Here is a 27,585-nt window from a genome sequence, read left to right as displayed (position 1 = left end):
TATGGTTCAACACATTATCGTCCAAAAACTGGTTGATGAAAATTTTTTACATAAAGTAAATCTTCCATCTTTAACTTCCACAAATTATAATTAGAACCATTAAGAGTGATAATCCTACTAGTATTAGTATTGACTTCCATTATTCACAGAATCACAAGTCCGGAAAAATACCAACAAATTCTGATACCACTTGTTGTGCCACCGTGGGGAGCTCTCAACACAAATTTATGTAGCTTATCAACTCTCATTTTCTATTTTTTATGACTATACAACAGATAACCTCTCAGATGGCATTTAGGAAAGAAAGGAAACAAAGGTATGAAAATTACATTTCTAAGTTTACTTGATAAAACAAGCAGGCTATGATTCGAAGTTTTTTCTGGAGACAAACTTAATCAATAGTAAGGCTGAAAATAGAACCTAACTAATAACAATATAGCATCAAGAACATAAAACACATCTAATAATTAGAAAAATATTGTTGTCTACAATCATTCACTCCCATATATGTATATTGATATAGCTGTGCTCAGCGACCATCTTAATAAGTCTATACACACTATTCAAAACAAAACGAAAAACATTACAAGTATAGTAGTATATTTTTTGATTTTTTTTCTCTTTGGTAGCTAGAAGTTCTTGAAGTCCTGGGCCGTGAGAAAAGAACCATAGTCATAATTGACTAAGACTCTTGATTCATGGAAGACATCCAATTCAAATAATCGCAGATTAAAATTAACTAAATTCACTACGTCACTTTTACTGGTCTCAAGCAATACCTCTCTGTCTCCGGCAATGCCAATGTCCAATGCAACGAGTGTGTAGCCACCTTCTCCTTCAATGTCTCAATGGTGTCGTTCAGACTAACCAACACCTCTATAGGCCTCTTTCTCATGTTCTGCTTCACCTGCAATATGTTGTGCCGCCGTGGGGAACTCGTTAGTGTTGCAAGTGTGAGGAGTGCATGAAGTTAGTCCCACATCAAAAAAGTAAGGAAGAGTGAGGAGTTTATAAGATGAGAGACCCATTAACTTGACACCTTAAGGTTTTGAGTTGGATGTGTGTCTTCTCATCTTATGTTCTCTCACTTGATTCCTTCTCAAAATAGGAGAGGAATCAAGTGAGAGAAAGTATGTACTCTCAACCCTGAGGGAATATAAATAATATAATAGTATAAAAGATCATATAAATGCACATAATAAAAATAGGATATATTAAATAATTGAATAAAATATTATAAGAAGGTATGTACTCTCGACCCTAAGGGAATATAAATAATATAATGGTATAAAAGATCATATAAATGCACATAATAAAAATAGGACATATTAAATAATTGAATAAAACATTATAAGAATGTATCTATTCTCGACCCTAAAAGAATATTAATAATATAATGGTATAAAAGATCATATAAATGCACATAATAAAAATAGAGTATATTAAATAATTGAATAAAACATTATAAGGAGGTATGTACTCTTGACCCTAAGGGAATATAAATCATATAATGGTATAAAAGATGATATAACTGCACATAATAAAAATAAGATATATTAAATAATTGAATAAAACATTATAAGAAGGTATGTACTCTCGACCCTAAATGAATATTAATAATATAATGGTATAAAAGATCATATGAATGCACATAATAAAATTAGGGTATATTAAATAATTGAATAAAACATTATAAGAAGGTATGTACTCTCGACCCTAAATGAATATTAATAATATAATGGTATAAAAGATCATATGAATGCACATAATAAAATTAGGGTATATTAAATAATTGAATAAAACATTATAAGAAGGTATGTACTCTCGACCCTAAAGGAATATTAATAATATAATGGTATAAAAGGTCATATAAATGGACATAGTAAAATAGGGTATATTAAATAATTGAATAAAATATTATAAGAAGACATGTACTAATGACTCAAGAAGACATGAATGACATAATGACAAACATGATCAATGTGGATAAAGGATGAGTAAAAGATAATTAATGCCAGACAATGAAACATGATAACATGCATGGATGGAAGAAAATAAAAATAGAGCATAATCTCTACCGGTGTCTCAACCTCGGGTCAGTCTGTCTCAACTTCCACCGCCTCTGTCTCAACTGGCGTCACCTCCAGTGCCTCTGCTTCAACCAGCGTCAGCTCCGCCTCTGCTTTAACCGGTGTCTCAACGTCTGGTGAATATACATCGACCAGTGTCTCAACCGGCATCACCTCAGTCTCAACCCGTGTCGACACCGATTTTTAGAAGCAGTTCCATGTGGAGTTTCCATCCTCCTTTACTATTGGTGATATGAAGAAGTTGATTAGTCAAAGAGAAGCCATTAGTGTTTCTCATATGCGACCGATTTTCAGAAGCTCCATGTAGAGTTTCTATCCTCCTTTACTATTGGTGATATGAAGAAGTTGATTAGTCAAAGAGAAGCCATCAGCGTTTCTCATATGTGATGCGACTGCATCAAACTGAATTGAATTTCAGGCTATGGAAAGATGCTTCACCATTAACATATTGGATAAGTTCTAACATAAAAAAAGCAAGAAAGAGTGAGGAGTTTATAACATGAGAGACCTACTGGTGGTTTTAAAGGATTGAATAAAACATTATAAGAAGGTATATACTCTCGACCTTAAAGGAATTAATAATACAATGGTATAAAAGATCATATATGAATGCACATAATAAGAATATGGTATATTAAATAATTGAATAAAACATTATAAGAATGTATGTACTCTAGACCCTAAAGGAATATTAAATAATTGAATAAAACATTATAAGAATGTATGTACTCTCGACCATAAAAGAATATTAATAATATAAAGGTATGTACTCTCGACCCTAAAAGAATATTAATAATATAATGGAATTTACCATGAATATATTGGACAAGTTCCATGTGGAGTTTCCATCCTCCTTTACTATTGGTGATATGAAAAAGTTGATTAGTCAAAGAGAAGCCATTAGTGTTTCTCATATGCGACCGATTTTCAGAAGCTCTATGTGGAGTTTTCATCCTCCTTTACTATTGGTGATATGAAGAAGTTGATTAGTCAAAGAGAAGGCATCAGTGTTTCTCATATGCGATGCTACTGCATCAAACTGAGTTGAATTTCAGGCTATGGAAAGATGCTTCCCCATTAACATATTGGACAAGTTCTAACATAAAACAAAAAAAAGCAAGGAAGAGTGAGGAGTTTATAACATGAGAGACCACGGGTGATTTTAAAAGATTGAATAAAATATTATAAGAAGGTATGTACTCTCTACTTTAAAGGAATATTAATAATACAATAGTATAAAAGATCATATATGAATGCACATAATAAGAATATGGTATATTAAATAATTGAATAAAACATTATAAGAATGTATGTACTCTCGACCCTAAAGGAATATTAATAATATAAAAGTATGTACTCTCGACCCTAAAAGAATATTAATAATATAATGAAATTTACCATGAACATATTGAACAAGTTCCATGTGGAGTTTCCATCCTCCTTTACTATTGGTGATATGAAGAAGTTGATTAGTCAAAGAGAAGCCATTAGTGTTTCTCATATGTTACCGATTTTCAGAAGCTCCATGTGGAGTTTCCATCCTCCTTTACTATTGATGATATGAAGAAGTTGATTAGTCAAAGAGAAACCATCAGTGTTTCTCATATGAAACCGATTTTCAGTTTCTCATACGCGACTGCATCAAACTGAGTTGAATTTCAGGCTATGGAAAGATGCTTCACCATTGACATATTGGACAAGTTCTAACATAAAAAAAAGCAAGGAAGAGTGAGGAGTTTATAACATGAGAGACCCACTGGTAGTTTTAAAGGATTGAATAAAACATTATAAGAAGGTATGTACTCTCGACCTTAAAGGAATATTAATAATACAATGGTATAAAAGATCATATGAATGCACATAATAAAAATAGGGTATATTAAATAATTGAATAAAACATTATAAGAATGTATGTACTGTCGACCCTAAAGGAATATTAATAATATAAAGGTATGTACTCTCCACCCTAAAAGAATATTAATAATATAATGGAATTTACTTAAGTGAGAGAAAATAAGATGAGAATATACCACATCCAACTCAAAACCTTAAGGTGTCAAGTTAATGGGTCTCTCATCTTATAAACTCTTCACTTTTCCTTACTTTTTTTATGTGGGGCTAACTTCATGCACTAACGAGCTCCCCACAGTGGCACAACATATTGCAGGTGAAGCAGAACATGAGAAAGAGGCCTATAGAGGTTGAAGGAGAAGGTGGCTGCACACCCGTTGCGTTGGACATTGGCGTTGCCGAAGAATATCAGAGAGGTATTGCTTGAGACCAGTGAAGGTGACGTAGCGAATTTAGTTGATTTTAATCTGCAGTTGTTTGAGTTGGATGTCTTCCATGAATCAAGAGTCTTAGTCAATTATGACTATAGTTCTTTTCTCACGGCATAGGACTTCAAGAACTTCTGGCTACCAAAGAGAAAAAAAATCAAAAGATATACTACTATACTTGTAATGTTTTTCATTTTGTTTTGAATAGTGTGTATAGACTTATTAAGATGGTCGCTGAGCATAGCTATATCAATATACATATATGGGAGATAAATGGTTGTAGACAATAGCATTCTTCTAGTTATTGGATGTGTTTTACGTTCTTGATAATATATTGCTATTAGTTAGGTTCTATTTTCAGCCCTACTATTGATTAAGCCTGTCTCCAGGAAAAATTAGAATTATAGCCTACTTGTTTTATCAAGTAAACTTAGAAATGTGATTTTCATACCTTTATTTTCTTTCTTTCTTAAATGCCATCTGAGAGATTATTTGTTGTATAGTCATAAAAATTAGAAAATGAAAGTTGATAAGTTACATAAATTTATGTCATAGGATTGAATTGTATATAATTGTGATGGTTTTAATTTGAGTGTTTCTTTCATCCTCATGAGTATTCTCCATTTGGATTGGAGATTCTATGATTTTTTTACTTAAAAAAAAAGAGTATGAATTGACCTATATTCTTTGGTTTTGATCGTCATGAAGCTTCAAAGTTAATGCATACTCTAGTTAGAACTTAGAAGCATTCATTTTATTCTATTTTATTGGGTGGGTACTTTAATTTGCACTCAAAATTCATAAGAAAATAATATAAAATAAAATTATTAAGTTTAATAAAATCAAAGATCAAAGAGCCACTCATAAGAATAAGATCATTTGATGAGGTAAAAAGGAAAAATAATAATAATAATAATAATAATAATAATAATAATAATAATAATAATAATAATAATAATAATAATAATAGATTATTAATTATATGAGGTGAGCTTATTATTATTTTATTAGTGTGGATGCAAGTATAGAACAACCACTCAATTTAACATCTTATGTGTTAAGTGGGCCAAAAAAAATTTAGATTTTTAAATAGAGTTAATTTTGATGCAGATAATGTAAAGAGTTTTAGCAGTCATATTCAGTCAGGATTGAAAATTAGTTATTTTGATTGATACGACAATACATGTTGATTATGTAAATCTTGAAAACTAAACCTAATTAAAATTCTATTTTCTTCACACTCTACACACCTTCATTTTTTGTCTGCTTCTATATTCCCACTTTTGGTGTCTTAAGTTCCTCTTTATTTGCTCTGTCTCTAACAGCTTTATCAATTATATGACTTTTTCACATGTGGAATTATGCATCAGATCTTTAATTCAACAAGGATTAATCCCAAACCTAGAAAGTAAAATGCGAAAATACCTTTGGTTTGACATAATATTGACATTTATCCAAGTTCCGAGAGTTTTCAAAAGCATCAAGAGAAGTGAGTGGTGAATCTTGAGGACCGAAAAAAAAAAAGAGAAATTTTGATAGGTTTGTGTGTATACTCTTTACTTTGTTGTGTAAATTATTCCAAGCATTTGAATTGTTGATTCTTGAATTGTTCTATCTAGCAAGATAATTGGTTCATGGATAGTGTGTATAGATTTCTTAAGATGGTCGCTGAGCATAGCTATATCAATATACATATCTAGGAGGTGAATGATTGTAGATAACAACATCCTTCTAGCTATTGGATGTGTTTTATATTAGGGTTAAGTACTGAAATCGTCCCTAAGGTCTGGGGTGAAAATCAAAATCGTCCCCTGACCTTTTTTTGTTATTAAAATCATTTTCAACGTTACAAAACGTTATAAAATCGTCATTTTTCACTTCAATTTTATTTTTTTTACCATATTACCCTTCATTATTAACAAAAATAATTAAAAATAATATTAAAAAAATTAAAACTAACTCCCCTCTCCTCCCGTAACTCCCTCAGCCCACTCCCTCACCCATCACCCTTCACTCCCTCACCCCACTCTTTCACTCATCCAATCCCCTTCCACCTCCTCCCTCTCCCTCTCCCTCTCCCTTACCCAATCACCACTGCCACCATAGTCATTCATTACTCATAACAAAACAAATTAACAGCAACATTCACAAAACAAAATAAATCAACAAAAAAATCAGAAGCAGAAGAAGCATAATAATTTCAATAATTCAATAATTACCAACTACAATTTCAGTTTTTAGATCCAAAAGTTCAATAATTATTTAAATTACAATTTCAAAAGCAAAAATTCAAGCAGAGCAGAGGAAGATGAAGATGCAGAGGAAGAAGCAGAAGTTCAATAATCATCAATCATGTATATGTTCTTCAAAAATTAAAAAAAGAAAAAAGAAAAATAGGAAGAACGAAAGGTGGTGGGGGGTTGGACGCAGGGGAGGCGCGCGGATTGGACATAGGGGCGGCGGCTGGTTGGACGCAGGGGCGGCGGCAGTGGATGAGGGGGTGAGGGGGTGAGGGAGTGGAAACTGGAAACTGATGATGATGGAATTGGGGGTGGGTTTGGGGTGGAGGGAGAGACGAAGAGATGCTGGGTGTGGGTGGGGTGGGGTTTTATTTTTTTTAATATTATTTGTATTAATATTTAAGGGTAATTTGGTCAAAAAAATAGAAAATGACGATTTTATAACGTTTTGTAACGTTGAGGATGATTTTAATAACAAAAAAAGGTCAGGGACAATTTTGATTTTCACCCCAAACCTTAGGGACGATTTCAGTACTTAACCCTTTATATTATTTATGCTATTAATTAAGTTCTATTTTTAGCCCTACTATTGACGATTAAATCTGTCTTCAGGAAAATTAGAATTATAGTCTGCTTGTTTTATCAAGTAAACTTAAAAATGTGATTTCCATACTTTTATTCAAATCTTTTGTTTCCTTTCTTTCCTAAATGCCAACTGGCATTAAAATTAATAAAAAGAACTAACAAGTTATTAATTTAGTCTAACAGTGTTTACTTGTTATTACTTTGTGAACCTAAAATTCTCTCCTACAGTCTCAATGCTTCCATCTTTCTCTTGCGAGGAGAGAGAATTATTTGTTTGCTTTATTAAGTTGTTTATCATCTATGGTATTGTTTGGTTGTTTGTTCATTTCGCTCATTGCATATGAAACTCGATTATTACAAATTTACAATGGGAGATGACTTAATTTAATTATGTTTATGCTTATTGAACATGCACACTTTTATAAATTATTAGATTTTATTAAATATAAATCAAAAGTTATTATAAAAGAGGAGTATTGATAAACTATAATAAATATAGAATATATTAGATATTACTAATATATAAATAAATATTTTTTAATATATAATATTTTAAATTAGAAACATAATTTTTTTATTTTTAAATAATAAATATAAAACATATAAATGCCAAAACTATTTATTAAGATCAATTAATATTATAAAATTATATTAAAAAATAATATTTTAAATTTTAAATTGTAATATATAAATTTTAAATAATTAAATTTTATTTTATATTACTTGACAAATAATTATATTATTATTTTAAAATTTTATTAGTTAATTACTTTGTTAAAAATATTATTATATCATACAAATTTTTATTAAATATTTAAATAAATTATATTTTTATAAATAGTTATAAAAATTTATTAAAAAAGAATAATGTTAAAGAGGAGCCTGTGATGAACCAGAATGAGTTGAAGTATATGGAAAAAAATGAAGATGAACAAAAAAAATAATGTTGAGATCACTAATTATAACAAATAGAGGAGATACCTCACAATAATGCTTTTGACAAAAAGTCCATTCATAACTTGTTCGATGAGGTACTTGCATATTTAATTTAATATTTTTCTCTACAATTTAAGTTACAAAAGGATTTAAATTTTATTATTATATTGCTAGTAGTATGAAATTTCTTTACCTACAATGCTTCTAAAGTAAAATTAAAGCATTGGAAGATGTTTACGAATGTTATTCTACTTGCTTGAAATATGATATTTTAATTTCTATGACCATTGAGATATATATTAAATAATACATATGATCAAGATTTGGTGAATAAAAATAATGTGCATATTAATTACGGAAAGTCTATAAAAAAACCTGCAATAAATTTTTCCTTTTTTTCAGTTTGAAATGGATGAAAATGTCCAATCTACCTAACTTAGCCTGTTTCATTATAATATACAATGAATATTGACAAATTGTGAATTATGTCAAGTCATTTTTTTTCCAAGCTATTTTTTACAGTGAAATTTTATTTTTTTTAATTTTTTTAAAATTAACTCTTAAATACATATGTTATCATGAATTTTATAGAATTAAAAATTTACTAAAAATTGATGAAAAATAATGTTAGAATATTTAATTTTGCTCTTTTTTCATTTCTTTAAAATTCTTTTAATTTGTGTTAAATATTTAAAATTTATTATTTTATATATCATTTTCATATTTCACTAACAAAATATATATATTAAAAACTTTAGTCATATTTTGTAATTTTATATATAAAAAGTATGTAAATATTTTACTTAAATATTTCGCTTCTATATAAGTGAAATATACACAAACTAAATCAAAGAAGGGGAAAAAATTATTTTAAATCCTACTACAAAAATTGTGTTTTTACGTTAAATGTATTTTTTATTTTTTATTTTCATCTGAGCTATTTTTCAAACATTACATTAAATAACTTAAATTTGTAATTTTTACACTTTAAAATTAAATTAATTGAGTTATTCTTTTTACCTCGTAAATCTCAACTTTTTTGTTTTATTAATTATTAAGACTTTTTCACAAGTTTAAAATTATTTTCAATATATATTCTGTAATATATGTTTTTCGTTTTAGCATATAAGTTTTCTTCGTTACAAATAAAAAGTCTATCTTAATTAAAGTGTGTATTTAATATTAACAATTAAATAATATTCTTTTCATATATAATTTTGTTAATATTTTATCTTTAGAGATCAAATTTGTAATCTTTTTTCTTGTAAATTTTGATTTGATATATTCATAATTTGCCTTTAGGGCAAAAAATCCTAATAAGCCAAGGCAAGTTTCGCATTATGTAAATAAGCCAAAAGCAAAATCGTTTCAGCAATGAGCCAAGGCCTATTTTAATGTAATTCGAACCAACCTGGTTCGAACTACATTCCTTAGTAAATCGAACCAACATAGTTCGAATTAGGATGAGAAAACGTTGAACGTAATTCGAACCAATGTGGTTCGAACTTAAATTGCACATAATTCGAACAAGGCTAGTTCGAATTATACCTACGATAGCTAACCATGTAATTCGAACCAACCTGGTTCGAATTACCCTTCTCGTGGCTCCATTAGTAATTCGAACCACCCTGGTTCGAATTACTCATGATTCGGCTATATAAGGAGTTCAAATCAGCCTCATTCGAACCATTCTTCATTTCCCCTACCCCACCAAATCCCAGAGAAAACGACCCAGATTCTCTCCGACGAAGACCTGAACGGAAAACTCTGCTGATGGGGGACGATCCGGCACGGTTATATCGCTTGGACGGAGTTGCTCATATAGTCGGGCTCATCAACGACGAGGTTAGTACAGAAATAACTTCGTGCTAGCGGTATATGTGACTTAGTGGTTTTGCATTTGGTTTTAGTGGCGGTTTATGTTAGCGGTAAAGCATAGTGGTATTGCTGGTGGTTTAGTTGAGAGGTTTAGGATGCGGGTTAGATGGTGGTTTAGTTGGTGGTTTATTTAGTTGGTTTCTGTTGGTGGTTTATGTTAGTGGTTTACGTTAGTTGTTTAATGCTAACTGTTTTACGTTAGTGGTAGGTGTTGGTTGTTTTGTGTTGGTTGTTTTATGTTGGTGGTTTAGTTGGTGGTTTATGTTAGTTGTTTTATGTTAGTGGTATGGTTTAGTTGTTTTATGTTAGCTGTTTTATGTTAGTGGTTTATGTTGGTTTTTTTATGTTGATGGTTTATGTTAGTTGTTTTATGTTAGTGGTTTGTGTTAGTTGTTTTATGTTAGCTGTTTTATGTTAATGGTTTTAGTTAAGCTGTTTTATGTTAGTGGTTCTAGTTAAGCTGTTTTATGTTAGTGGTTTAGTTGTGTGGTCTATGATAGTTGTTTTGCATGTGGTTCTCGTTCATGGATTTTTATGCGGTTTTATTTAGTATGATGTTTTGTTGGTGATTTAATATGTTGGTTATGTTTGTCATTGGTTATGGAGCTGGTTCTAACAATGCGGTGCATGTCATGCGCAGCCTCAACGATGCATCAGGAGCATGCGGCGGCAGCAGGGCATGCGACTCGATGACAGATATGTTCCGTACTTACAGATGGCCGGACTATACCATCTTGCAAGGCTGAACGATAGATGGTTCCGGTTAGACGAGGCCCTTGTCAGTGCATTCGTCGAGCGATGGCGTTCGGAGACGCACACGTTTCATATGCCGTTTGGAGAGTGCACGATCACACTTCAGGACGTGGCATACCAGTTGGGTTTGCCAGTGGACGGGCGTTACGTGAGCGGCTGCCTATCAGAATTCCAGATATACATCCAGGGTGGCTGTCCAGCCTGAGTGTGGTTCCAGGAGTTGCTTGGAGTGATTCCTCCTCCTAGCCAGGTTCAGAAGTACGCAGTGAACTGCAGCTGGTTCCAGGAGACTTTTGGTGAGTGCCCCGAGGGAGCCGATGACGAGACTGTGCGGCGATATGCCCGTGCGTACATCATGATGTTGTTGGGTACGCAACTATTTGCGGACAAGTCCGGCAACCGCATTCACATCAGAGGGCTTCCCTACGTAGCTAGGCTGGAGGAGATGGGTACCTACAGCTGGGGTTCTGCAGCACTGGCATGGTTGTACCGGTGCATGTGCCGAGTGGCGAACAGACATGCACCGGTACAACCATGCCAGTGCTGCAGAACCCCAACTGTAGGTACCCATCTCCTCCAGCCTAGCTACGTAGGGAAGCCATCTGATGTGAATGCGGTTGCCGGACTTGTCCGCAAACAGCTGCGTACCCAACAACATCATGATGTACGCACGGGCATATCGCCGCACAGTCTCGTCATCGGCTCCCTTGGGGCACTCACCAAAAGTCTCCTGGAACCAGCTGCAGTTCACTGCGTACTTCTGAACCTGGCTAGGAGGAGGAATCACTCCAAGCAACTCCTGGAACCACACTCAGGCTGGACAGCCACCCTGGATGTATATCTGGAATTCTGATAGGCAGCCGCTCACGTAACGCCCGTCCACTGGCAAACCCAACTGGTATGCCACGTCCTGAAGTGTGATCGTGCACTCTCCAAACGGCATATGAAACGTGTGCGTCTCCGGATGCCATCGCTCGACGAATGCACTGACAAGGGCCTCGTCTAACCGGAACCATCTATCGTTCAGCCTTGCAAGATGGTATAATCCGGCCATTTGCAAGTACGAAACGTATCTGTCATCGAGTCGCATGCCCTGCTGCCGCCGCATGCTCCTGATGCATCGCTGAGGCTGCGCATGACATGCACCGCATTGTTAGAACCAGCTCCATAACCAATGACAAACATAACCAACATATTAAATCACCAACAAAACATCATACTAAATAAAACCGCATAAAAATCCATGAACGAGAACCACATGCAAAACAACTACCATAGACCACACAACTAAACCACTAACATAAAACAGCTTAACTAGAACCACTAACATAAAACAGCTTAACTAAAACAACTAACACAAACCACTAACATAAAACAACTAACACAAACCACTAACATAAAACAACTAACATAAACCACCAACATAAAAAAACCAACATAAACCACTAACATAAAACAGCTAACATAAAACAACTAAACCATACCACTAACATAAAACAACTAACATAAACCACCAACTAAACCACCAACATAAAACAACCAACACAAAACAACCAACACCTACCACTAACGTAAAACAGTTAGCATTAAACAACTAATGTAAACCACTAACATAAACCACCAACGGAAACCAACTAAATAAACCACCAACTAAACCACCATCTAACCCGCATCCTAAACCTCTCAACTAAACCACCAGCAATACCACTATGCTTTACCGCTAACATAAACCGCCACTAAAACCAAATGCAAAACCACTAAGTCACATATACTGCTAGCACGAAGTTATTTCTGTACTAACCTCGTCGTTGATGACCCCGGCTATATGAGCAACTCCGTCCAAGCGATATAACCGTGCCGGATCGTCCCCCATCAGCAGAGTTTTCCGTTCAGGTCTTCGTCGGAGAGAATCTGGGTCGTTTTCTCTGGGATTTTGTGGGGTAGGGGAAATGAAGAATGGTTCGAATGAGGCTGATTTGAACTCCTTATATAGCCGAATCATGAGTAATTCGAACCAGGGTGGTTCGAATTACTAATGGAGCCACGAGAAGGGTAATTCGAACCAGGTTGGTTCGAATTACATGGTTAGCTATCGTAGGTATAATTCGAACTAGCCTTGTTCGAATTATGTGCAATTTAAGTTCGAACCACATTGGTTCGAATTACGTTCAACGTTTTCTCATCCTAATTCGAACTATGTTAGTTCGATTTACTAAGGAATGTAGTTCGAACCAGGCTGGTTCGAATTACATTAAAATAGGCCTTGGCTCATTGCTGAAACGATTTTGCTTTTGGCTTATTTACATAATGCGAAACTTGCCTTGGCTTATTAGGGTTTTTTGCCCTAAAGGCAAATTATGAATATATCAAATCAAAATTTACAAGAAAAAAGATTACAAATTTGATCTCTAAAGATAAAATATTAACAAAATTATATATGAAAAGAATATTATTTAATTGTTAATATTAAATACACACTTTAATTAAGATAGACTTTTTATTTGTAACGAAGAAAACTTATATGCTAAAACGAAAAACATATATTACAGAATATATATTAATAATTTTAAACTTGTGAAAAAGTCTTAATAATTAATAAAACAAAAAAGTTGAGATTTACGAGGTAAAAAGAATAACTCAATTAATTTAATTTTAAAGTGTAAAAAATTACAAATTTAAGTTATTTAATGTAATGTTTGAAAAATAGCTCAGATGAAAATAAAAAATAAAAAATACATTTAACGTAAAAACACAATTTTTGTAGTAGGATTTAAAATAATTTTTTCCCCTTCTTTGATTTAGTTTGTGTATATTTCACTTATATAGAAGCGAAATATTTAAGTAAAATATTTACATACTTTTTATATATAAAATTACAAAATATGACTAAAGTTTTTAATATATATTTTGTTAGTGAAATATGAAAATGATATATAAAATAATAAATTTTAAATATTTAACACAAATTAAAAGAATTTTAAAGAAATGAAAAAAGAGCAAAATTAAATATTCTTCTCTCCTCTTCTTATCCTCTCTCTGCTACTCGATCTCTCTCATCTATCTCACTGTGCGTCGCACGCAAGACGCCAACATTTTGCTGGGATGCCCTGGCCAATTACCCAACCCAAAAACCTTAGTTCCACACCGGTTAAACTCGAACCCATCCCTCCCATCACCCTCGAGCTCCTCCTTCCTCTCTCCGTCATCGATCTCACTCCCTCACCTCCGTCCATCTCCCGCCGCCGTCGCCGAAACGAGCTTCGAAGCCACCGTCGTTATCGTGCAGCTCTGTTCCACCATCGTGCAGCTAGGGGTGTGAATGGCCCGGCCCGGCCCGAAGACCCGGCCCGGTCCCGAACACTTTAGGGGCTAATTTGATGTGATTTCATCGGGTCTAGGGTCGGGTATGGGTCTCAAAAGTTGACCCGGTCATTATTTCGGGTCGGGTCCGGGCCATAGCTCGGGTCACCCGAAATCGGTCCGGTGGCCCGGTCATCATACACAATTAATATTTTGTGTTATTAGTGATGAATGATGGCTATTATTATATGAAATTTAAGTATTGTAAATCTTAATATTTTGTGTTATTAGTCATTATATATAAGACTATAAGTTAATGTTTTATGTTTAAAATGTATAAGACTTTAGACTAATGCATAATCTTGTGTTATTTGTATTGATTTAAATATTTGGTGTTATTAGGTAATATTAGTATTGATTATGGTTATACTTTAATTTTAGAGAAGAGTTAGTTCTTATTATATTTTTCTAAGTGAATTTTACCATGTCAAATAATGGTTGGAGTATTGGAAATTTGGATATTTTTACATGCTAAGTTACAAGAAGGTATCAAGGTAATATAATGTTAACGACCCGGTTTTTACCCGGTATAATCGTGGCCCAAAAGTGTATAGGTTTCATCGGGTCTAGGGTCGGGTTCGGGTCTAACAAATAGGCCCGGTATATATTTCGGGTCGGGTCTGGGTCACATCAAACCCGGTTTCACCCGGCCCATGCACACCCCTACGTGCAGCTACTGTTTCAACTTTGAAAGCACCGTCGCGCAGCTCGGTTCCATTGTCGCCGGGCTTGCCTCCTTTTTCCGTGGCGCAGCTCTGTTCCATCGTCACCGGCGCTATCTCTGTTCCACCTGTCATCCCTTCGGTCGTGCCTTGTCCCCCTCTTGCTCAGGATCTGCTCTGCTCTGTTCTAGGGCTTCTAGCTTCTAGGTATTTTTTTATAATAATTATTGAATAATTGTTGTTAGTTAATTTGTGAACTTGTTATGGGTTGAATAATTGTTGAATAAGTGTTAATTAATCTGTGAATCTTACTGTTTTTACTATGAATTACTCCATTGTTAATTATTCTGATAATTCATCGAAGAAGGCTGTGTTTGATGAGGATGAGGAAGATAAATACAAGGAAAGGAATTCGGAAAATAGTTTGAAGAGAAAAGAGAGTGGCGGTGGAGGAAAGTCAACCTTGGAAGAATTGATAAGGGAAGAGGAGAAGAAAAAGGAGAAAATCAACAGGAAGGACTATTGGTTGCGTGAGGGAATCATTGTTAAGATTATGAGCAAGGCCTTGGCAGAGAAGGGGTACTACAAGCAAAAGGGTGTGGTAGAATGATACCTTGGAAACTTCATGTCACCGGAAAACTCTTTCACAGTGGGTTAGCTCATAAAGTATGCTCTTCATTCATATAGTACTACCTTTAACAGAAAAATACTGAAGAAATATGATAAGGTATTGCATTATTTGTGTCCCTTTTTGCTTGTTATGTTTGGACAATTCAAGTGAAAAATTATTATGAGGCGTGTTAATTAATTCTTTAATATGTATATGATTAGTACTTAATTAATTCAATTATATTTGTCACTGCATGCAGGTTCATTATTCCAAGCAAGGACAAATGTTCAAGTCACAGGTCCAGAGTATGCACAAGGAAATTCTGCAAAGTCCTTGGCTTTGTGAGCTTATGGCCTTCCACATCAATCTGAGGGAAACTAAGGTCCAGTCTAGGAAGGCACATGCTTTCTTTGATGGATGTTCTCTAACGTTTAAGGATGAAAAACCAGCACTCACTTGTGAGCTACTTGATTCCATCAAAATTGATATCGACTTGACTTGTTCTATATGCCTGGTAAGTTAACTCATTATTAGTAGTTGGGTGTATTGGAACTAAATTTTTGTGCTTTATTCACATACCGAGCATCTTCATTCAGATTGCAGTCCCACTGTAGTTATTTATTTGTAGATTACTGTTGCTTGGATGCAGCCATGCAAATAGATCTAATCAAGTTAGAGATTGTGTCAGAATTTTAAATCCAAGGAAAAACTTTAGCTTTCACCAAAATGTAGAAGATACTACCTCGAAATTCATAAACTGTTTTCTGTATGATTGCATACTGTTTTCTGTTTTTAGAACTTTGTGAAGAAAACTAGAAAAGAATGAAAATAATAAAACTTTTTAGCCTGGAAACAAAAAGTACTATCATTGAAAAGAAGTAAACAGACCCTTAATAGTATCTAATAATTTTTGAATCTATAGCTCTAAAGAATTTAACTTTCAATTTTGGAGTAGTGCTTACAGTGTATCCTTTGTAACTCTATTAATAAGCTAATGTTTGAAATACTTGTACAGCTGCTAGAAATACTGGGAGGAAAGGGCTCAATCAGAAAGGGTAGAGAGGCTTAAACAGATAAAGAAACACTGGGAATCGCAATGCAGGTTATTCGTAGCTGTCTAAGCAAAACGAGTCAAGAAGCCATCTCAGATTCTGCGGTCAAAGCTTAAATGTGAATACACATTTGTTGATATATGGTTTGTGTATAACATTCTGAATCGTGTTTGTTAAACCCGCATGTAAGCTGGTGTTATTTCTCAAGAAGGAATTATTTTTCAGTATCACTAATAAGAAAGGTGTTTCCTTGTGACATAAATTTTCAAGCAAAAAAACGGGGATCCAGCGATGAGATGGAAGCCAATTCCCTTTTTCTCTTTCTTTCTTTTCGACTAAATCCTTATTTTGGTCTTGAAAGGTTGATCTATTTTTCTATAATGCAAGAAATATAGCGGATACTAAATCTTCCTTAAACATATGATCCTGATGTTTAACTTTTTACTTTTGAGCATATGGATGGAGGGCAGGAGATCTTTTATGATATATAATGAAAACTCAAAGCATCTAACTCGCTCTTTCTTTCTAGCAGAAGCTTCTTTCAAGATATACGTCCTTCAAATGCAATAGAGAGGTTGAACTAGCAGAGTTAGGGCATGGTGAATTCATTAAAGATAAATCTGCTTCAAAGAAAATTGTTCGAAGTGGTAATAAACGTGGACGAGGGTCTAATGATCAAGGACGGGGTAAAAAGATGTCTAAAAGAATGTACAGTTCCAAACGAGATACTAGCTGCCGAAATGTAAAGGTCAATGAGAATCTAAGTAGGAGGAAAAAGATTCTCTAATATAAGAAAAAATTTTAAAATAATAAAATAAAAATTAATTATCATTTTCATTCAAGAATAATTAGATTTTTTATTTATTTTACCAACTTTTTATTTTAGGAGCTGAATGCAGAATAAAATAAAATTTACAGCGAAGTCTAGTAAGATATTCATAAAACAGTGGTTAACTAGTTATAGGTACTATATACACAAATATATGTAATTATCAGTTATTTCTTATGGAGAAATAATCCAATGCCAACATTGAGTTATGAATTGTATATCTATCATTAACAGAAAATTTGTGTCTTTAACTGATAGCAAATGCATTCATATCTGCATATAAAATATACAAATGTACAACTATGGTCATCATTAACAACAATTTTCTAAGATTCTAAAAGCTTCTTGCCGTTGTTCATCACTCAATTCTTTGGGGAAGTCAACTAGAAACTTGACATGGAGGTTACCTCTTTTCCCATCGTTTTTAAGGGTTGGCATGCCTTGACCTTCAATAACCTTAACATATCCAGGGTATACAACAGTATTCTCAAATGACAAAGTCAACTTCTCCCCTCCTAATATAGGAATTGGTAAAGAGCACCCTGTGAGTGCATCTACTAGAGAAATCTCAACAGGAAGGTATCCAGGTTTCTCATCACCCTTGCCCTCAAATTTTATCTTTGTTCCTTTTCTCCATCCTGGCATCACTTCAATCTTTAAAATCTCAATCTCTTGGACCATTACCCTGTTGCAAAATTAGTTAATAGTTCAAATTTTAGAGACTAATAGTTTAAATATTTACTCCTGATTCTAGATGCAAAATCAAAACAGACAAGGGGATCAAAATCAATAAACTGGGGAGAAAACTAATCAAAATACATTATTTATATATAAATAAAGTAAGGAGATCAACAATCTTCAAGTAGGCAAAGAGCAATAATGCTGAAGCAAAGCAGAAATCTTCAAATCAAAGCATCAATATTGAAAGCATTTGCACTTATGTAGTTATGTTAGCAAATGATAGATATCAAATACTGCAGTTTTTCGTATTTGTATCATGCCTAATTGCCTATAAAGCATACTATTTCAGATCTCAGATTGTGCTATTTTCTAAGTTTGATTTTATTTTTTCCTGTTTAAATTCCTAGTGCTTTCAAGCTAAATTGTGTTTGCATCTTTTTACCCTACATGTTGTCCATATTTCAGATGGGGATTCTTCCAAATTAGCAATGGCTACAAACTTATATGGGAAGGAACGAAGTAAGGAAATCAAAGGGATAGTTGGGCCAAGCCAGGAAGTTTCTTGGCTGAAATCTACTTATTCGGAGAAGAAACCTGTGTTAGAAAGGCCAGCAAACATCCTTACCAGCTTTGATCAAGATGATAAAAGGACTCTGGCACCTGAGCTGCAAATGAGTATTGTCCCAAAAGACTTCTGTTTTCATGAATTGGAGAGTGTAGTTAAAATCAAACAAGCAGAGGCTAAAATGTTTCAGTCACGTGCTGATGATGCAAGAAAAGAAGCTGAAGGGTTGAAACGTATTGCCCTTGCAAAGAGTGGGAAAATCGATGAAGAGTATACTCAACGAATTGCGAAGCTGAGACTGGGTGAGACAGAGGAAATGCATAGGCAGAAACTCGAAGAACTTCAAGCATTAGAACGAGCACATCTGGAGTATTTCAACATGAAAAGGAGAATGGAGGCAGACATTAAAGATCTTTTATCTAATATGGAAGCTACTAAAAGGAGTCTTGCCCTGTGAAGCTGACAACACTCTAGAATAGTTCTTTCAGGTAAATGTAATCTTCCATATTATAATTTGTAGGTTTCAATTCCATCTTAATGTTATGAGTTACTGTAGTTTCTGATCCATAGATTGATGTATCTATCTGTTGCTGTAGTTTATTTGGGATTCAAGCTGCTAACCAAGATCTTGTACAGAAATTCCAATAGTTAATTACTCTTATTAAACAATTGGAATTACAAAAGCTATTTAAACTAGATTACTATTAAAACACCCTTGCAAGAATTCCCACTATTTGGCTGCATTTGCTAAGCAGAATTTTTCTACTTGTTCAGTCGAGGTAAAAGAATGCAGTTTGTAAATTTTTCATTTTGTTAAACATAAGAATAGGAGAACAGCAGAAAACTGCACATGTAACTAACTTGCAAGACATAAAATATACATTTAAAAAAGGGAGGAGTTACTATTGATAGAACCAACTAACCTCATCAGCTAACACTTCATTGTTTTTCATTGCATTGAGCCAAAAAGCAGGTACTCCTTTTTCTACAAAACTAAATCAAAATGTTATCAATGAATGAATTGAAATGCTATTTAAAGAAAATGTATGATCTTGTAATTAGTACCTTCATCCTCTTCAGCACCTGCAGTTTTCTCCTCTGCTATTCCTTCAACTTCAATGACACCATTGACTATCTCAAAGTGCTGCATCCATTAAGAATTAAACAATTCATCAAAATTAACAACTAATATCAAATCACATACATCAAACTAAATTACCCTAATTACATCAGCTTCAGCAACTTTCTGCTGATGAGCAGAGTAATACCCTCCTCGGATTCTTGTGGGCACTCTAATATTACTTTTAGATCAATACTATACTCTAAGAAAATGCATGAAATGCCACTTTGATTCTAGACATATTATGTTTCAATACAAGGTTAAGGGGCCAATGCTTCATCCATCCTTCAAGCCTAAACAACTTCTACTTATGTGAGGTATACCACATATAAGAACCATTCCTAACCCAAGCAAAATGTGAACTTCTAAGTTTAAGTTAAGCAATCATTATTTCAGGCATTCAATAAGCCCAACAACACATGAAGTCAGTATTTTGTATTAACAACTTCTGGAGAGGCAGCAGCTATGTATGAGCGTGAGAATCCATCAACCCAGTTAAATAGTTTCCAGTTAGTAGCAGAACAAGAAAATTACAAATACAAGAAATAGAAAGGGAGGAGCTTTAAATCGCGACGGAGATGGCTGAATGGAGGCAAACAATGGCGGAACGGTGGCTGAAAGGCCGCGGAACAGAGGCTCGAACACGCGGCGTAGAGGACTGAACAGAGGGCTAAGCAGCTCGAACAAGGGTTGGCCAAAAAGGGCAGAACAAGGGTTGGCCAAAAAAAATGCAGAAGCTTGGCCAAAAAGGAGGCGGATGCGCGACGAACAAGGGCGACGTCGAGCCGAAGCTGTAGCAGCAGCGGTGGCTGGACGTTGAGGAACGGCAACGAGAGATGGCTGCTTCGGTGCTTCCTCCAAGCTGCGTCCGAGTTCTCTTCTGTCTTCTCTGTGTTCTTCAGTGTGTTCGTTCAGAGGCCAGAGAGAGGGAAGTGAGGGAGTGAGGAGGAGCTCGATGAGAGGAATGAGGAGAGTGGCTGAGTAAGACTGTGAGAGAGGAGAGGCCAAGGAGGTGCTGCGCGTTTTGGTTACTGGTTAGGGTTCCTCTAACCAACGGCACCGTTTTGAGCAAATTTTTAGAAAACCGGTCAGGTCCCGGTTTGGTTCGACCGACCAGTTCTCAACCGGTTCGACGGTCCAACGACGGTTTCTGAATCTTTCGGTTTTGATATATGACTGATTCGTTTTTTATATCGGTTCACGGTTCAACCGACCGGTTCGAACGGATTTTCAGAATCTTGGTTCGAACCGCTTTTCCCCTCGGTTCACAATTTGACCGGTTCGACCAGTCGGTTTGAACCATTTTTAGAATTTTGCGTTTTCCCTTATTCCAAAAATCCGGCCAGGAGATGGTTCGGTTTGACCAACCAGTTCTTGGCCGGTTTGCCGGTTCAATTGTGATTTTTTAAATTGGGGGTTTTAACATTTGTTCGAGTTGTTTTTTGTAGCGGTTCATGGTTCAATCGGTCGGTCCGAACTGATTTTCAGAAGATAGATTATAACCATTCTCTCATGTTGTTTTTATTTTAAAATGCTTAATATATTTTAGTATCAAATTTTCAATTAAGCTTACAACACAGAAGTGGTTCAAAGAATCAAAATACTAGAGTGAAAATTAAGCTTCACCTAAATTCAACTATAATCGAACGAAAGACAGAAACATTAATTTTCAACAAGAGTCCATAAAAAATATAGTGCATAATAATTTTTTAAGTAAAAGAGATGAAACTAACAAGTCTTAGTAGTTAATATAATCTAAACATGACTACATGACAATTACGATTATTTAATTTTTGTTTGACTCCTTTTGTTTATACTTATTGTAATTCCTAGTAGCAGATTCAATGACATTACGTAGCATCAAGTTGTGGGGCCTTAGAATCAAATCCAACACAAGTTGCATCCTTGTACCATCATTAACCTGAAAAATATAAATATTTTAGGTTACCAACAAAACCATACACATTAGCAATTGAAGTACTATTTTTTTAGCAAAAGAAAATTATATTTATTGTATAACTATACGTCTTCCTGCAGTTTGTCATCCAGGTTGCCACCCATACCCCCACAATCATTACTGTGTTAAATAAAACGTGGTTAGCTTATGCAGATAAAAATTTGAAAGAGGAAAACACAAATACAGATATTCCTTACGAGCCAGGAGCTTGTTCTCCTGTTTCTAGCATATCCACAAATGCAAAATCAAGTATCCTTGGCCTGAACGGAGTGTTATATTTATAGAACGAGTCATACTTGACCATATTTTTCAGATATTTTCCCCATTTTCACTTTTATGACATTTTTTTTAGGTTTCAAATATCGTCCTTTATTTAATTTTTTTCGCTTTTATGGCCTGAACCGGTCGGTCGAACCGTGAACCGGTATAAAAAACGAATTGGTCATATATCAAAACCGAAAGATTCAGAAACCGTCATTGGACCGTTGAACCGGTTAAGAACCGGTATAAAAAACGAATTGGTCATATATCAAAACCGAAAGATTCAGAAACCGTCATTAGACTGTTGAACCGGTTAAGAACCGGTCGGTCGAACCGAACCGGGACCCGACCGATTTTCTAAAAATTTGCTCAAAACGGTGCTGTTGGTTAGAGGAACCCTAACCCTTAACCAATACGGAAAATGCGCAGCACTCTCTTGCCCTCTCCTCTCTCACACAGTCTCACTCAGCCACTCTCCTCCTTCCTCTCATTGAGCTCCTCCTCACTCCCTCACTTCCCTCTCTCTGGCCTCTGAACGAACACACTGAAGAACGTAGAGAAGACAGAAGAGAACTCGGATGCAGCTTGGAGGAAGCACTGAAGCAGCCATCTCTCGTCGCCATTCCTCAACGTCCAGCCACCACCGCTGCTACAGCTTCGGCGCAACGTCGCCCTTGTTCGCTGCGCATCTGCCTCCTTTTTGGCCAAGCTTCTGCGTCTGTTTTTTGGCCAACCCTTGTTCTGCCCTTTTTGGCCAACCCTTGTTCGAGCTGCTTAGCCCTCTGTTCAGTCCTCTACGCCACGTGTTCGAGCCTCTGTTCAGCCTCTGTTTCGCGGCCTTTCAGCCACCGTTCCGCCATTGTCTGCCTCCATTTAGCCATCTCCATCGCGATTTAAAGCTCCTCCCTTTTCCTGTACTGTTTGAATTTCAGAACTGCTCCATCCTAGGGTGATTTTTTTCCTTCTTCTTGTTCTTGTATTAATTATTCAGTTATTATTTTTTTTATTGTTGTTTTCATGGTTAGTATGTTTTCTTGTTCTTATTTTGTTGTTAGTTTTCTGTAGTTTAAAATGTTAATTGTTCTTGTTACTTTGATTTTCAGTTTTAATTGATCTTATTAACTTGTTAATTTACTAAATTATTGTTTTGGTGTTGCTCTCTACCTTTTGATTGTTATATTGTGTTTTGCTGTGGTTGATTTAATAAATTGTTCATTGAGTGGAAGATGAAAACTTGCGATGGTAAAATTGTTGTCTTAGTCAACACATGGTTCAATGATTAACAAAATAATGTATTTTATTCAATTTTCTTCCAGAGTTGGCGTGTTTGGAGAGTCTTGACATTTCTTGCAGTAAAGTCGCTAATTTTGGCATCAGCTTTCTAAAAGGTACTTTCCGTTTCCTTGTATTATTGTGGTGTTTCAGAACAATCAGGATTTTTTATTTTATAGGTTCAACCTAGCATTTTCATCTTCTTCCATGGATTTTTCTTTGTTTTCTGTTTTTATGTGAATATATGGTTATAATTCTGAATGCAGCTATCAACCAATCAGTTTGTCTTTTTCGGGGAAAAATTTCAGTTATATATCTAATCTTCCTTGTGCTTCATTTCTTTGATGTAGACTTCAGTTGTATAAATCATTCTTGGAAAAGTCTCTTTGTTTTTCCTTGCAATTGGCTTGGTAAGCTTTTTGCAGCCAACTCAATTAATTTGAAGCTAAAGTTGGTTGTTTCGGACGGACAAAAAAAGAAGTTTGTAGATTCTTTGTTAACTGATAACCTGTTTCTAAGTATATGTGGATTGGTTTGTATAGTTTTGATCCTCTTTGTTTTTATGTATATCCATACAATGAGAAGAACATTGAGACATCTAAATGGCATGTTGAATAGTTGAGCTATGCGAGTTGCCCAAAGTTTCTTGAGTTTTGTTTTGGAGTTGAATTGTTCACTTTGTATTTCATTTTGTACATTGAAGAAAAAAAAGACTTGGGAGTTATTCTTTCATGCACTATTATTTATTTCTACTTTTAAGCATCAATCTAGGAGTGAAAAATGGTTATCTTGGCTTTCTACTAGTTTTCTCTTCCAACTTGTTTATTTTCTGTCACAATATCAATGGTGAAGATGCTAATATTTGTAATCTGGGGGCAGGGTACATCATCAACTGTTAACTATGACAAAATCTTGGCTAATGCGGTTACCAAGACCAACATACTTGTTGTTGAAGGGTATCTATTTGAACTACCCGATACTATTAGAGCAATAACAGAAGCATGTCAGAAAGCTCGCAGTAACGGTGCCTTCGTTGCAGTAACAGCCTCAGATGTCTCCTGCATTGAGAGACACTATGATGATTTCTGGTAAGATTATTATTACTTGACATTATTCTCCATAGATTTATGCAGACCCAGAGTTCATTCCTTTCCATGCTGCAATTTCTTCTTTCATCAGGGAAATTATTGGGAATCATGCAGATTTAATCTTCGCAAACAGTGATGAGGCCAGAGCGCTCTGCAATTTCGACGCAAAGGAAAGCTCTCCTTCGGTTACAAGGTATCTGAGCCACTTTGTTCCGCTAGTATCAGTAACTGACGGTCATAGAGGCTCCTACATCGGTCTAAAGGGTGAAGCCGTATACATTCTCCCGTTTCCATGTGTTCCGGTAGATACTTGTGGTGCTGGAGATGCATATGCATGCGGCATACTTTATGGTGTTCTAAGAGGCATATCTGATTTGAAAAGCATAGGTTCAATAGCAGCTAAGGTTGCAGCCACTGTTGTAGGTCAACAAGGAACAAGGTTAGAGTCTCAGATGCAGTGAAATTGGCTGAATCTTTCACATTTCATAGATCTACTATTGGATCAGATATTGGCACTGATCACATTTCTAGTGTCTAATCAGATTGCACTTTGCATTTGATTATGAAGAAGAAGAAGAAGAAAAAAGTATTCTTTGATTTAGATATATGTAATTTCCTTTTGTTTAGCATATTTCAAAGTTATGTACATACTCTAGTTGTAAAAATAGGCATGCTTTCAATGGAATTACTTAGGCTTCAATTAAGTCTTCCATTCTCAGCATAGTCATTTCTGGTTCATGTACATATGTTTTTCTTTACTCTTGTAATATGAAATTTGGAAAATTACAAAAAGAAGATTCAATCTATATGGCATCCAATGTAAGAACTATATATTTTATGATTCTGGCTCAAAATGAGATCAGAATATTTTAACAGTTATGAATTACATTAAAGGCCTTTGAATATTCACTCGGCTCTTTGCAAAATCAATTGATATAAATCAACTATCCTAAAGCCAGAGCAATTTTTGATATGCTATTGATCTGACATAATCAAACATAATAAAAATACAACTAACATCACTGTTGAATCTTGTTAACATAGTACAGAGCGCTATGTTTGTGAATTTCTACCGAACAACTGAATCTGGAGGAGCTTCTTCGGGAATCTGAGATTTGAATAAAAATAAATTAAAATAGAAGACCATTTTTTTACCAACATTAACAGCTAGAACACAGTGTAAGATGATGATTACCTCTCCAGGATTCCATTTCTCTTTTAACCAAATACTGAGATCTGTGGAAACATTCTCTCCTTGGGACATGCTTCTGCAGAAATAGAAAACAAGAATACATGCCATGTAATTTGTAACTTACATGTGAAGCCATTTACATTTTGAAATTCCACAAAGATAACCTCAAAAAGCTTCTGCATTAAGCAAAATTTGACGTTTCCACACAAGTTCAATACTGATGTAAATTGGAGGCTTTCTACTTTATAAACTATAACTAGATGACTAAACAAAATACATTTGATCCATGAGATAATAAGTTCTGTAACTTCCAACACAAATTTTAAAGTTGTGCCTCTTTTCATCAAAAGGTCCATAATAGAACAGTTAAAAGGGGATTATCTATGCACTATTGTATATGGCCAGGCAATAATACACGGAAAAAGTTGAGCTAATTTTGGGTGAACAGTGAAAATAAAAATTAGTTAAATTGTCGTAACTAGTTCTGAATTAATTAACATAATGCAACCAAGGACTTACGGAGATTGAACATCTGGTGTAGTCTGAAACATTGGAGTGGAGCTCAAGTCATTGAAGCCAAAGGATGGCTGCTTAGAAGTTGAATTCGGGAACATTGTTGACTCCGCTGGGTAGAGAAGGGGCTTCTTGGAGCACCTAAGAAGCCTCTGCCACTTATGTTTGCAGTGTTGGGTGTAAAAGTATTTCCTAGTAGTTATTATAACATTTCATAATTAAACATACATAAATGGGGAAGATATGCACCTGAAAAGTGAAAACTGTAGTTGTGATACACTAGTTAAGTAAATATATACCTCCACTACTAAACTGTGAATCACAAGTTCCTCCTCCTCCTCCTCCTTCTCCTCGCGTGCTGCTGGCTTGAAGAAGCGCATTTATAGCGAAATTGTTGGAGAATATGGATCTTCTGAGTTCAGTGAACTCTTGAAGAACTTGGATATCCTCGGGTGAAATGAGACCCAACAAGTTTGGAGGCACATTGAGTAGCAAGTGACAATTTCGACCAACCGACTTAATAGTATATTTCAAGCAGATTGATTGCAGACTTTGGAAGTTCTAAAGGATGCCAAAAACCAACCAGGTCTGATTGAGACATCACAGAGGGCAGGTACCCACTCATGACCAGCCGGATCTCCCTCGGCCGCATATCTGTTAGAAACAAAGAAAACATTGAACAATCTGAGACAAGGCATAACAAAGCATAGAGCTTAAAGCGTAGGAATTTAAGTAACCCACTGAGGATCATTGTAAATGCCACCAATTGGAGTGAGAGTGGAGTTGTAAATAGACCAACAAGTAGAGGCACCAAGACCAAGTTCATTCCCAACCCACCTAGTGTCAAGACCAGCATCAGAAAATATAATGGCGGCGGGATGAAGCTGGTGAATGAGAGAGAACCAAGTGTGAAAGAAATACTCCATGTCCTTCTCCCCTTCTCCTTTTGCACCATCCAAAAATACGTCTTTTATCTCTCCATATTACTCCATTGTTAAAGAAATACTCCATACCCCTTCTCTGCCAAGGCCTTGCTCATAACCTTAACAATGATTCCCTCACGCAACCAATAGTCCTTCCTGTTGATTTTCTCCTTTTTCTTCTCCTCTTCCCTTATCAATTCTTCCAAGGTTGACTTTCCTCCACCACCACTCTCTTTTCTCTTCAAACTATTTCCCGAATTCCTTTCCTTGTATTTATCTTCCTCATCCTCATCAAACATAGCCTTCTTCGATGAATTATCAGAATCATTAACAATGGAGTAATTCACAGTAAAAACAGTAAGATTCATAGATTAATTAATACTTATTCAACAATTATTCAACCCATAACAAGTTCACAAATTAACTAACAACAATTATTCAATAATTATTATAAAAAAAAAACCTAGAAGCTAGAAGCCCTAGAACAGAGCAGAGCAGATCCTAAGCAAGAGGGAGACAAGGGCACGACCGAAGGGATGGCAGGTGGAACAGAGATAGCGCCGGTGACGATGGAACAGAGCTGCGCCACGGAAAAAGGAGGCAAGCCCGGCGACGATGGAACCAAGCTGCGCGACGGTGCTTTCAAAGCTGAAACAGTAGCTGCACGATGGTGGAACAGAGCTGCACGATAACGACGGTGGCTTCGAAGCTCGTTTTGGCGACGGCGGCGGGAGATGGA

The 27,585-nt window shown here is 35.1% G+C and overlaps 2 protein-coding genes across 2 annotated transcripts; one reads left to right on the top strand and one right to left on the bottom strand.

Moving 5' to 3' along the window:
• Window positions 1–15,105: 15,105 nt before the first annotated feature.
• On the top strand, window positions 15,106–16,514 carry LOC148566088 (E3 ubiquitin-protein ligase NLA-like). Its single transcript, XM_088487369.1, has 4 exons — window positions 15,106–15,362; window positions 15,471–15,510; window positions 15,653–15,907; window positions 16,416–16,514. Exons 1-4 carry the CDS (start codon window positions 15,106–15,108, stop codon window positions 16,512–16,514), a joined length of 651 nt encoding a protein of 216 aa, XP_088343495.1.
• A 1,072-nt stretch (window positions 16,515–17,586) lies between these two features.
• Window positions 17,587–18,870, bottom strand: LOC110262576 (protein psi1-like). Its single transcript, XM_088487368.1, has 3 exons — window positions 18,761–18,870; window positions 18,581–18,649; window positions 17,587–17,959 (listed from the first exon to the last, which is right to left on the bottom strand). Exons 1-3 carry the CDS (start codon window positions 18,868–18,870, stop codon window positions 17,587–17,589), a joined length of 552 nt encoding a protein of 183 aa, XP_088343494.1.
• Between the last annotated feature and the right edge of the window lie 8,715 nt (window positions 18,871–27,585).

The sequence above is a fragment of the Arachis ipaensis genome, chromosome B5 (genome assembly GCF_059453495.1).
Source record: "Arachis ipaensis isolate K30076 ecotype BB chromosome B5, ASM5945349v1, whole genome shotgun sequence".
In the NCBI taxonomy this organism is placed as follows: domain Eukaryota; kingdom Viridiplantae; phylum Streptophyta; class Magnoliopsida; order Fabales; family Fabaceae; genus Arachis; species Arachis ipaensis.
The sequence above is the reverse complement of the archived record's forward strand: the minus strand, read 5'-3'. Positions and strand labels throughout refer to the sequence as shown.

Bases quoted from the DNA above. Each gene is read 5' to 3' on its own strand.
- LOC110262576 (XM_088487368.1), bottom strand. From the start codon at position 18,870: ATGCTTGAAGTTCTTCGAGTTTCTGCCTATGCATTTCCTCTGTCTCAC. The intron at 18,650-18,760 runs GCAATACGTTTC...TCATGAAAACAG, and splicing joins TTTTCCCACTCTTTGCAAGG to AAGTCTTTTGGGACAATACT. The intron at 17,960-18,580 runs GTAAGGATGTTT...ATTTTGCAACAG, and splicing joins TATCATCTTGATCAAAGCTG to GGTAATGGTCCAAGAGATTG.
- LOC148566088 (XM_088487369.1), top strand. From the start codon at position 15,106: ATGAATTACTCCATTGTTAATTATTCTGATAATTCATCGAAGAAGGCT. The intron at 15,511-15,652 runs GTATTGCATTAT...CACTGCATGCAG, and splicing joins TACTGAAGAAATATGATAAG to GTTCATTATTCCAAGCAAGG. The intron at 15,908-16,415 runs GTAAGTTAACTC...TACAGCTGCTAG, and splicing joins TGACTTGTTCTATATGCCTG to AAATACTGGGAGGAAAGGGC.